Here is a 13,013-nt window from a genome sequence, read left to right as displayed (position 1 = left end):
ATCATGGTTCAGTTAAGGTGATGCGATAGCTAGATTTGGTTTCCAACAATTAATGTAATTTTTATTTATTATAATTTTTTTTAGAGAAATAAGGTCCTTAAATCTGTGATAATATGCCTTTAAAAACTAGACTCTGTCTCTTTAAGATAGTGGCTCATGACCTTCAGCGATCGCCAATCCGAGCACGGAAGAAACCACGTAGCCCTTAGTGACCTGCAAGTAATGTAATGAGTCACTGGGACCAGCATGCAGCTTACTGTTATACGTGAATGCATTTATTTCGGAATCATAAAAATATTATTGGTAGTAAATCTTAAGGCAGAAATGAATTTTACTTGTAGAATACAGGAAATTGCATTTCAGAACATCTATTTTTGAAAATTTTACGGGAGAGCATACTCCCAACCCACATAGAAAGTTTGCTTTGCGCCCTCGATCTAAGTAAAAAAAATAAAATGTTCTACTCATTAAAGGGTCATTCCTGAGTTTGATGCAATTTTTAAGATGTTATCGACTAACAGAGACGTTTGAACGATTCTAATTACATATCTAATATATGTTTATGCATAAAATATTAGTGGCTGTATATCAAACGTGTTTCTGATCGTTCTGATATTTATACTAGGTTAAATTTAATTGTATTTCCTAAAATCCAGTTTGGGCGTATTACAAATATTAAGACGACCAGAAACACATTGAATATACAGACACTGATATTCTAAACAAGAAACTATATTTAATATGCAAGTTTAATCGTAGAAATATTTTATTAGTCGGAAATATCTTACAATGCGGCAAACTCAGTAATGTCCCTTTAAACAGTCATAGAACATGATCTGTTAAGAGAACATTTTTTTTACTATACTAATTACAAAGGTCTGATTATAAAACACGTATGGCTACTAAACATTTTTAATAGGACTCTGAACACCCTGTAGCTTGTGGTAGAAACTAAGACATGCTAAGTAGGAGCAGACGGTTGCGGCAGAATATTTCTTTAAAAATAAAAATAAAGTTTGTTTTATTTAACGACGCCACTAGAGCACATTGATTTTTTTTATCTTATCATCGCTATTGGACGTCAAACATATGGTCATTCTGATACTGGTTTTTTTTAGAGGAAACCCGCTGTCGCCACATAGGCTACACTTTTACGACAGGCAACAAGGTATCTTTTATTTGCGCTTCCCACAAGTAGGATAGCACAAACCATGGCCTTTGTTGAACCAGTTATGGATCACTGGTCGGTGCAAGTGGTTTACACCTACCCATTGAGCCTTGCGGAGCACTCACTCAGGGTTTGGAGTCGATATCTGGATTACAAATCCCATGCCTCGACTGGGCTCCGAACCCAGTACCTACCAGCCTGTAGACCGATGGCCTGACCACTGCGCCACCGACGCCGGTAACACACACGGTAAAAAAGGCTTCAGTTTAGCACATTTTGCCCGAATATCTCTATCATAATCTAAACAATAAAATGTAAGTAAAGTATGATTTCAGTTATCGAAAACGGCTCTAATAGTAAAAAATATGCCTTAGTGTTTAAAAACTAGGGTATGTCCCTTTAATAAGTTTAAAGCATAGTAACAATTAGACCGAGTACTCTGACGATGAGAGAGCTAGACGGACATTTCGACAGTTACCAACCTCTAACCGCTGATAACTGTCCAAATGTTTATCTAGCTCTCTTATCGTCAGAGTACTCAGGCTAAGTGATAACGTGGTGTCTGTGACTGTGGTTTTGAGTCTTCCTGATAAAGAAAGAAATGTTTTATTTAATGACGCACTCAACACATTTTATTTACGGTTATATGGCGTCAGACATATGGTTATGGACCACACAGATTTTGAGAGGAAACCCGCTGTCGCAAATAAAATTGCATACATTTAGTGCCCAGATGAAACTTAATTTTTTGACGACAAAATAAACTTGCATACATTTAGTGCCCAGATGAAATTTAATTTTTTGACAACAAGCACTGTCACTGTCACCTTTATTACCATTTGACTCGTACGTACATCCACTGAAGGTTCAAGCACGACTATCTTGGGCACATTCAAGATCCAAGACAGGTTTAAGTATTAACTGCTTTATCGCACGTTCGGTTTACGTGAACTTTGACCTAGTCTGGTGTTATTTGGTTCAGTACTACTTTTATTCTTTCTTCTTTGGGGGGAGTTTTTATGGCGTCTGTTTGTAATAAATGATGTTATGTCTGTCAAACACGGAATCGCACGTGGTGGCCGAGCACGTAGGTGGGCTGCACTGGAGTCACTCCTCGAAAGGGCGGTGGTCTCACGTTACAGTTTTTTGTATACAGTCTTGTTTAACGACATGACTAGAGAACATCGGTTTTAATTATTAACCGCTACTGGATGTCAAACAGTTCGTGATTCTGACACGTAGGCAGAAGTAGCCCACTACGTTTTTTTACAAACTCCCACGAGGTCAAGGTCAACGTCAAGAGGATTTACGTGCACATTCAGAACAATCTGTTATATTATTAGTTACGCGGTTTTTTTACAGGCGTACGGGATTGTATTTCCAAAATCTGTATTTCCTTCGGCTGTATAATTCCGTACGCCTGTCAAAAAAACCGCGTAACGAAGTTATTACCTTTCAGATCTTTGTCTTATAATTTACACTAACAGTCAAACTTTTAAATAAAGTACACACACATTTTGAGTTTGAGTTTAATAACATAACATAATAACAAATTCCTCAAAATATATTGGATTTTTTAAAAACAAATAACTATGCAAGGTATTACTGCTTTTTTGTTAGCTGTTTGAGAATTAAGAGTGTCAACAAGGATTCCGGGTGGTTTTACCCTGAAACCAATCCGAACCCTGTGTATCGCAAAGGGAGACAACTCTTAGCGCCTTATTATCTTGCGTGTTTTAAACATTTATGATTATGTTGTAATCGTATCGGGGAAAACAAAATTGAAGACCCTTAATGGAACAAAAATATTTGTCGTGTTGTACTAACTTGTAGAACCTGTAAACAAGCACGTCAAGTTATTACTTAAAATATGTTCGTGATAATATGTTCGTGATTAATAATTTCCAACACAGTAACTGATTACGCAATGCTATATTCTAGCATTAGCTTTCAATACGCAAAAAAACTCAAATCTAGCGCAATGTTTGGCCAAATGTGCTCAAGAAATCTTCAAATAAACAGTAAAAATAAATTTTACCGACTTGTGGTATTCCCATTCATAATGAATTCAAGACTTTTAACAAATTTAATCAGTGAGGTGTGTTGGAGACAATTTCGTCAGTCTAATCCGCAGTTTGTATTTTCGTACATCCAGTCGAGCAAGCACGTGACATTTCGTACACCCCGGCAAATTCTGTATTTTCCTGCAAATGACACGGTGTACTTGAGGCATGAAATTTATCTAAAAGGCAAATATATATACTAGTCGTAGGGCACTGGTTGGGGCGGGATAAAACCCTAATCAGGGAACAGGTTTATTGAGGTGGTTCGATCCTACGATGCAAACACCTCAAGCGAGCGCTCTGCCGACACTGAACTCAACCCCACTCTGACATATTATCATCCGCCAGTTCAAGAAAGGAAGAAATGTTTTATTTAACAACGCAGTGAACATATTTTAATTACGATTATATGGCGTCGGACATGTCACATATGGTTAAGGACCACACTGATAATGAGTTATGAAAACCCACTGCCGCCACGCAATGGATTACTCGTTTTCGATTGGCAGCACTATCCCGCAGACAGGGTAATACACACCACGACTTTTGTTACAACAGTTGTGGACCGATAGCTGGGGCGAAAATAACCCTAAGGAAGGAAATGTTTTATTTAACGACGCACTCAACACATTTTATTTACGGTTATATCGCGGCAGACATATGGTTACGGACAACACAGATATTGAGAGAGGGAATCCGCTGTCGCCACTTCATGGGTTACACTTTTTCGATCAACAGCAAGGGGTCTTTTATATGCACCATCCCACAGACAGGATAGCACATACAACGGCCTTTAATATATTACAGTTGTGGTGCACAGGCTGGAGCGAAAAATAGCCCAATGGGCCCACTGACGGGGATCGATCCCAAACTGACAGCACATCAAGGGATCTTTTATATGCACCAACGTACAGATAGGATAGCACATACCAGGGCCTTTGATATACCAGTCGTGATGCACTGGCTGGAACGAGAAATAGCCCAATAGGTCCACCGACGGGGATCGATCCTAAACCGAGCGCGCATCAAGCGAGCGCTCTACCACTGGGCTACGTCTCGCCCCAAGTCGTTACGATTACCGGCTTCACAGGTTACGATTCGAGTCATACAGTTCATAGTACAAAAAACCACAATGTCAACATGTCCGTTATTAGGGACATAGGAACTGAAAATTAAGGATGAACTCTTGTTGTTTTTTTGTCTTGCTGTATATAAATAAATATAAAAATGTGGCTTATGTCCCTTCCCACTGGAGATTGTACCCCCCTCCCCCCCCCCCCCCCCCCCCCAAACCTCGAGATATCGTTCCACGGGTCTGGATTAATCAACAGCTTCTGATAAGCCATAAAAACAACTATCTATCCTGTATTCAGATGTAACATAGACAGCAAACTGTATATGTCTGGTTCTTGTTGTTTTTTCTTGTTTGTTTTTTGTTTTTTTTTTTGTTGTTTTTTTTTGGGGGGGCAGGGTGACAATTTACAACTATATATGAAATAAAATTCTTTAAGTAATGCTAGGCTTGAACTACCAACTGCCAGCAGAAAGTTGGCCAACTCGACGGTTGCGTTGTAATTTCCAGACTAACAACGGGTGCGCCCAGATTAACAACTAATGGGTTATACGACGAGAATCTAGTTGTAAGAGCACTCAGATTAACAACTAATGGGTTATAGGACGAGAATCGAAATCCAAGAGCGCTCAGATTAACAACTAATGGGTTATACGACGAGAATCGAGTTGTAAGAGCGCTCAGATTAACAACTAATGGGTTATACGACGAGAATCGAGTTGTAAGAGCGCTCAGATTAACAACTAATGGGTTATAGGACGAGAATCGAAATGCAAGAGCGCTCAGATTAACAACTAATGGGTTATAGGACGAGAATCGAAATGCAAGAGCGCTCAGATTAACAACTAATGGGTTATACGACGAGAATCGAAATGCAAGAGCGCTCAGATTAACAACTAATGGGTTATACGACGAGAATCGAGTTGTAAGAGCGCTCAGATTAACAACTAATGGGTTATAGCACGAGAATCGAAATGCAAGAGCGCTCAGATTAACAACTAATGGGTTATAGGACGAGAATCGAAATGCAAGAGCGCTCAGATTAACAACTAATGGGTTATAGGACGAGAATCGAAATGCAAGAGCGCTCAGATTAACAACTAATGGGTTATACGACGAGAATCGAGTTGTAAGAGCGCTCAGATTAACAACTAATGGGTTATAGGACGAGAATCGAAATGCAAGAGCGCTCAGATTAACAACTAATGGGTTATACGACGAGAATCGAGTTGTAAGAGCGCTCAGATTAACAACTAATGGGTTATAGGACGAGAATCGAAATGCAAGAGCGCTCAGATTAACAACTAATGGGTTATAGGACGAGAATCGAGTTGTAAGTGCGCCCAGATTAACAACTAATGGGTTATACGACGAGAATCGAGTTGTAAGAGCGCTCAGATTAACAACTAATGGGTTATACGACGAGAATCGAAATGCAAGAGCGCTCAGATTAACAACTAATGGGTTATACGACGAGAATCGAGTTGTAAGAGCGCTCAGATTAACAACTAATGGGTTATACGACGAGAATCGAAATGCAAGAGCGCTCAGATTAACAACTAATGGGTTATACGACGAGAATCGAAATGCAAGAGCGCTCAGATTAACAACTAATGGGTTATACGACGAGAATCGAGTTGTAAGAGCGCTCAGATTAACAACTAATGGGTTATAGGACGAGAATCGAAATGCAAGAGCGCTCAGATTAACAACTAATGGGTTATACGACGAGAATCGAGTTGTAAGAGCGCTCAGATTAACAACTAATGGGTTATACGACGAGAATCGAAATGCAAGAGCGCTCAGATTAACAACTAATGGGTTATACGACGAGAATCGAAATGCAAGAGCGCTCAGATTAACAACTAATGGGTTATACGACGAGAATCGAGTTGCAAGAGCGCTCAGATTAACAACTAATGGGTTATACGACGAGAATCGAATTGCAAGAGCGCTCAGATTAACAACTAATGGGTTATACGACGAGAATCGAGTTGCAAGAGCGCTCAGATTAACAACTAATGGGTTATACGACGAGAATCGAAATGCAAGAGCGCTCAGATTAACAACTAATGGGTTATACGACGAGAATCGAAATGCAAGAGCGCTCAGATTAACAACTAATGGGTTATACGACGAGAATCGAAATGCAAGAGCGCTCAGATTAACAACTAATGGGTTATACGACGAGAATCGAGTTGCAAGAGGGCTCAGATTAACAACTAATGGGTTATACGACGAGAATCGAGTTGTTAGAGCGCTCAGATTAACAACTAATGGGTTATACGACGAGAATCGAAATGCAAGAGCGCTCAGATTAACAACTAATGGGTTATACGACGAGAATCGAGTTGCAAGAGCGCTCAGATTAACAACTAATGGGTTATACGACGAGAATCGAGTTGCAAGAGCGCTCAGATTAACAACTAACGACGAGAATCGAGTTGCAAGAGCGCTCAGATTAACAACTAATGGGTTATACGACGAGAATCGAGTTGCAAGAGGGCTCAGATTAACAACTAATGGGTTATACGACGAGAATCGAGTTGTTAGAGCGCTCAGATTAACAACTAATGCTAGGCTCAGACTGTCAACTGCCAGCAGAAAGTTTGGCAACTCGACGGTTGCGTTGTAATTTCCTTAACTCCAGACTTAGACGGGTGCGCTCAAGTTAACAACTAATGAACAGTCGTAGAAGTCGTGATGGCAGAAAGTTGGCCAACTTTCTGCTGGCAGTTGGTAGTCAGACTCTAGCATAACACTTTAAGATAAAAGTGATATGAAACATTTAGGAACTTTGGTATCATCTTACTCTGGCATTTAATTTAGGATCAAACTAGCAGCAAAATGTCACTCTAAACTTTGAGTAACCACAAAATATCAACACGGTTCTGTACACATAAGACAGGTGGAACTCATGCCCTATTGTACAATTCCTGCGTCGTGTTTTAGCTTCTTCTTTTTCTTTCTTTTTTGGTGGTCATACATTACAATGTGTAGCTAACAGATTTTTTTAATCATCGGTTATTGGATGTCAAACATATGGTAATTTTGACACAGTCAATTTTTATTTAAGTTATATATATAAACTTTATATCGGGGCAACGCTGTAGCTCAGTGATAAAGCACTCGCTTGAGGTGTGGTCGGTTTGGGATTGATCCCCGTCAGTAGGCCAATTCGGCTAATTTCCGCTCCAGCCTGTGCATCACGACTGGTACAACTAAGGCTGTGGTATGTGCTATACTGTCTATGAAAGATGCCTTGCTACTGAAAAAAAGGTAGCGGGTTTCCTCTCTAACACTGTATGTCAAAATTACTCAATGTTTGACATCCAATGGTCAATGATTAATAAATCAAGGTGTCAATGTGCTCTAGTGGTGTCGTTAAAGAAAACGAAGTTTAACTAAAATATATGTCTGTCTGTGTGTCTGAATATATCATTCTACTTTAGATAGTAGTATCGTTAAACAAAACAAACTTTAATTTTCAAGGAACATTAAAAAACTAAAAGTAGATAAATATGTAAACAGTAAAAAACCCACAAAAAAACAAACACCCAAAAGACCACACAACACATTTGCGACGTTAATCTCTAACTTGCCTCTTTTTGATTGGGGTGGGGTTTGTGGTGTCCGTTTCTTATGGGTTTGACGGAAATATCCGAATTATCGTTGATGACATCATTCTATTGACGACGCCATTCTAATTACGTAGCTCCATTGTTGATTGTATCAGGTCACTGCAATTGCTAAATCAGCATCGAGGTACTGATAATATAAGCTAAATAAGGAAAACAGAAAGGGGAAAAAAGTCCTGTTATCTAATAAAAGACCAATGCTTTGCCATGAGATCCTATACAGCTGTCCTGTCTTATCTTGAGCGCACTTTTAAAAACTGGAACGCGTGAAAACGCTGAAACGAACAGAACTGATCAGTCTAATACTTCCAGTATTGAAAAATGATTCCTACAGTAACTCTGATGCTTTTATTTGGTTTTATTTATGCCGATCCTGATGTCAAGCCGGAACAAATACACCTGTCATATGGGCGTACGTACTTTGGTTTTTGTCATTAGCAAATAATGGGCTAGGTGCAATATTTAAAAGTTCCAATAAACATAAAACGATTCAATAATAACGTAACGCACAAAATTACATAACGTAGCTCAGTGGTAAAACGCTCGTCTGGTGCGCGATCGATCTAGGATCGATCATCGTCGGTAGGCCCATTGGGCTATTTCTCATCCCAGCCAGTGCGCCACAACTAGTGTAACAAAGGCATATAAAAGATCCCTCGCTGCTAATCGAAAAGAGTAGCCCATGAAGTGGCGACAGCGGGTTTCCTTTCTCAATATATGTGTGCTCCTTAACCACATGTCTGACGCCATATAACCGTAAATAAAATGTGGTGAGTGCGTTGTTAAATAAACCATTTCCTTCCTTCCTTCCATTAACAACCCCCACCCTCCCGCTTTCCCATTCATTAAGGCGTAATTTGACTCATATTATTGCGCTTTATGTTTGCATTTATACTTGTGTAGGGGCGGCTCGTAGCCCAGTGGTAAAGCGTCCACTTGATGCGCGGTCGGTCTAGGATTGATCCCTGTCGGTGGACCCATTGGGCTATTTCTCGTTCCAGCCAGTGTTCCATAACTGGTGTAACAAAGGCCGTGGTATGTACTATCCTGTCTGAGGGATGGTGCATATAAAAGATCCCTTGCTGCTAATCGAAAAGAGTAGCCCATGAAGAGGCGACAGCGGGTTTCCTCTCTCAATACCTGTGTAGTCCTTAACAATATGTCTGACGCCATATAACCGTAAATAAAATGTGTTGAGTGCGTCGTTAAATAAAACATTTCCTTCCTTTATACTTTGGTAATAAATACTAAATGGAAAATCATCTGTTGAAGACCTCGATTTAGCAGTGGCTGATTTAATAAACATGATATTTGTTTTGAAAAGGTTGTGAAAGTCTTGATAAACACACCACGTACTCTAATAATGTTTCAAGTGCAACGCTATCGATGATATTCCCCCCCCCCCCCCCCACTGAAAAGTTACGTAATAACTGTTGAACGACGCCTTTAAATAAATAAATGACATAAACGTTTGTGGTATTCTCGAAACTTTCAAATACCAGTGGAAAAGATTTAAACAGGTTGTTATTTTCCGACGTTGACAAATAACAAATTAAAAACACAATTCAAACTTCATCCTTAAAGTTGCATTGAACCTAACGGGGGAAAAACCAGACCCACCTCCTCCCCACACACTAACACACACACACACACACACACACACACACACACACACACACAGACACGCACACACAGACACACACACACACACACACTCACTCACACATACACACACACACACACATACACATACACACACACTCACACATACACACACACATATATACACACACACACATACACACACACATACTTACACACACACACACTTACACACACGTGCTAAATTACAAAATGAAGGTTATCAACGTGATTCTGAAGAAGTTAATAACACTCTTACAAAATGTCGCATGTCAGACGACAAAATGACGGATGACGTACGACGGATGACGTACTTATATATGGAAATCCACTTTAACTGCCTGTTCTTTTATGTACATAGTAATCATTTTGTGTTATATATTATGACCTGCACACTCTACTTTGTCCTTCGTCATACTATTTTGGGGACAGTACTGGACAGTTATTTGGAAGTTTGATTTGATGAGGGCATTACCCAGTTCCTTGAAAGAATGAATGAAGATAGATTGTACGGAAGCATATTAGTATCACTACACAGAATAAAATAATTATATTTTACAACATTTAAACTTGGAAAAATCAACTTTAAACTTGCAAAAATCAACTTTAATCTTGAAAAACTCAATTTAATTTTGGAAAGATGAACATATAATCTTGGAAAAATCAACTTTAAATTTGGAAAAATCAACAACATTTAATATATTGATTAACAAACCAAGTTTTAGATAGAAATATCAGTGTTTTAATAATACATGTTACATTAATATCAATATAATTAAAATTAGATCCACTATTACATGTGGATCTAATAGCAGTCCGTTGGAGCTCATGTCCAGTTGACCTTTCATTGGACCAATCTAAACCTTACTTGCAAAATCATGCCAGTGATTTGAAAAGAATTTGAAAACATTCGGGATTATGCCGAGGGTATACAAAATGATTCGGGTGAATTATGAAGTATGTCGGAAACTAATTTCAATATAAAATTATATAAAATTCTTTTCACGACAAAACAAAACCCGTGATGGTATAACAATAAAATCTGTTTATACTAGTATACAATCCAGAGTTTATTATTGCACTTTTCCCCCTGTTTTTCCAATGTTGAAATAGACCAACAAGTTTGCCTATTGCATAAATAGTCTCGCCCGATATTTTTAGAATGTGTATGCTTCCGAATAATGCTATAAATGGCGAAGTGTAATTGGTCGATATTTAAATTGTTATTTATAGATGAAATGTCTCCTGGACATGGGAATCCACGCAATGCTGTTAAATCTACTGGCTAGACCCAGTTAATTAACAAACTAAGTTTAGATATAAATAGTACACCATTTGAATACATTAATTAACAAATTAAGTTTAGATAAAAATATCACATACGGTAATTGTAATTGGACCACATACCTTTAATATATTAATTAATAAAATAAGTTTAAATTACAATATCACAATATTATATCAGGGCCACGTACCTTTAATATATTAATATTGTTAATTAATACATTAAAGGTACGTGGTCCTACTTCAATACTGTGTGATATTTCTTTCTAAACTTTGTTAAGTAATATATTAAAGGTACGTTGTCCTATAACAATACATATATTAAAGGCATGTGGTCGTATGACAATACTATGTGATATTTCTATCTAAAATTTGTTAATTAATATATTAAAAGTACGGGGTCCTACTACAATACTGTGTGATATTTGTATCTACACATAGTTTGTTAATTAATATATTAAAGGTATGTGTCCCTGTTACAATAATGTAATATTTCTTTCTATTGTTATTCAATGTATTAAAGGTTGTTGATTTTTCCAAAATTAAAGTTGATTTTTTCAAGATTAAAGTTGATCTTTCCAATGTTATATGTTGATCTTTCTAAGAATAAAGTTGATTTTTCCTAGATTAAAGTTGATTTTTCCAAATTGAAAGTTGATTTTTCCAAGTTTAAATGTTGGGAAATAGAATTATTTTATTGTGTGTGATGGCACTAATACGCTTCTGTAAGACTGACGTCGTTGCTCCAATATTTCATTAGTAATAGGGGACGTAGCCCAGCGATAAAGCGCTCGCCTGGTGCGCGGTCGGTCTGGGATCGATCCCCGAAAGTGGGCCTATTGGGCTATTTCTCATAACATTTTCTGCAGACGGAGAAGGGTGAGGGTAGATATTACACCCACCATCTATGGCCTAGGGAATGTCCCCCTCCCCTCCCCCTCCATCTGCATCGGCGTTCATTTTTGATGGGGGGGGGGCGGGGGGGGGGCTGGTTTTTGCCCGAATTAAACGAAAATGCCCGACTCTGGATAACAACATTTATTCATATAACATTACTACCAAACAGCTATATAGGGTTGCAAACGAATCACTGCGCATTTTTATATGGATTACAACTAATTTTGAGTGTAGAATGATGGAAATACATGGTAAAAAGGTCTTAGGTTTGCCCAAATTTGAGGTCTTGTTCCCCTGTCTCGTACGGTTATGTTAAAGGGACATTCCTGAGTTTGCTGCAGGTTTTAAGATGTTATCGACTAACAGAGACGTGTTAACGATTGTAATTACATATCAAATATATTTTTCTGCATAAAATATTAGTGACTGTATATTAAACCTGTGGCTGATCGTTCTAATATTTGTATTAATTTACATTTCATTTTTTCCCTAAAATATGTTTTTTTCCTGCATAGGAAATTATCTGAAGACAAAATCCAGTTTGGGCTTCTTACAAATATTAAGACGACCAGAAACACATTGAATATTCAGACACTGATATTCTAATATATATTCTGATATATTTAATATGGAAGTTTAATCATAGAAATATTTTATTAGTCAGAAACATCTTACAATTCAGCAATCTCAGGAATGTCCCTTTAATAGAGAATAATACATGAGTGGCCGTTAGATACTATTTATCTCACAACGAGTTGTTTTAAAACGTATCTATTGAGCAAAAGCGAGTTTGATACGTTTTTATACAACGAGTTGTGAGATAAATGGTATATAACGGACACGAATGTATTATTCTATTTCTTACATATCCTCAAAAGCCACGTTTTAATTCTATTTGCAGCCCTTGCACTTACGCGTCATAGACAAATAATTATCATATTAACTAAACGTCACAGTGTAATCGATTTCGATCGTGCTGTTGTTTCATTGGATGTATGGCATTGGAAACCTGGTCATCACCTAGGAGCAGCCAGTCGTATGTCTTGACATTGTTAACATACGTACACATGTAAACAAGTATGCGTTATCAAAAATAACGAATGCTGTTCTCACCAACGGGTGTGTAAGAATTGTATTTAATATTCCAGGCAGCCCGGGTGTGTAAGAATTGTATTTAATATTGCAGGCAGCCCGGGTGTGTAAGAATTGTATTTAATATTCCAGGCAGCCCGGGTGTGTACGAATTGTAT

At 38.0% G+C, this 13,013-nt stretch overlaps 1 protein-coding gene across 1 annotated transcript in view; it reads left to right on the top strand.

Annotated features, from left to right (window-relative positions):
- The first annotated feature begins 8,226 nt into the window (after positions 1 to 8,226).
- The window catches only part of LOC121377508 (acid phosphatase type 7-like), a 29,971-nt gene continuing 25,184 nt past the window's right edge, over positions 8,227 to 13,013 (top strand). Inside the window, exon 1 of the mRNA XM_041505522.1 lies at positions 8,227 to 8,353. Within this exon, the coding sequence (XP_041361456.1) occupies positions 8,263 to 8,353 (91 nt within the window). The 5' untranslated portion in view covers positions 8,227 to 8,262. The remainder of the gene's footprint in view (positions 8,354 to 13,013) is intronic.

Source organism: Gigantopelta aegis, chromosome 7 (genome assembly GCF_016097555.1).
Source record: "Gigantopelta aegis isolate Gae_Host chromosome 7, Gae_host_genome, whole genome shotgun sequence".
In the NCBI taxonomy this organism is placed as follows: domain Eukaryota; kingdom Metazoa; phylum Mollusca; class Gastropoda; order Neomphalida; family Peltospiridae; genus Gigantopelta; species Gigantopelta aegis.
Note: the sequence above shows the minus strand (reverse complement) of the source record. Positions and strands in the feature narration are given on the sequence as shown.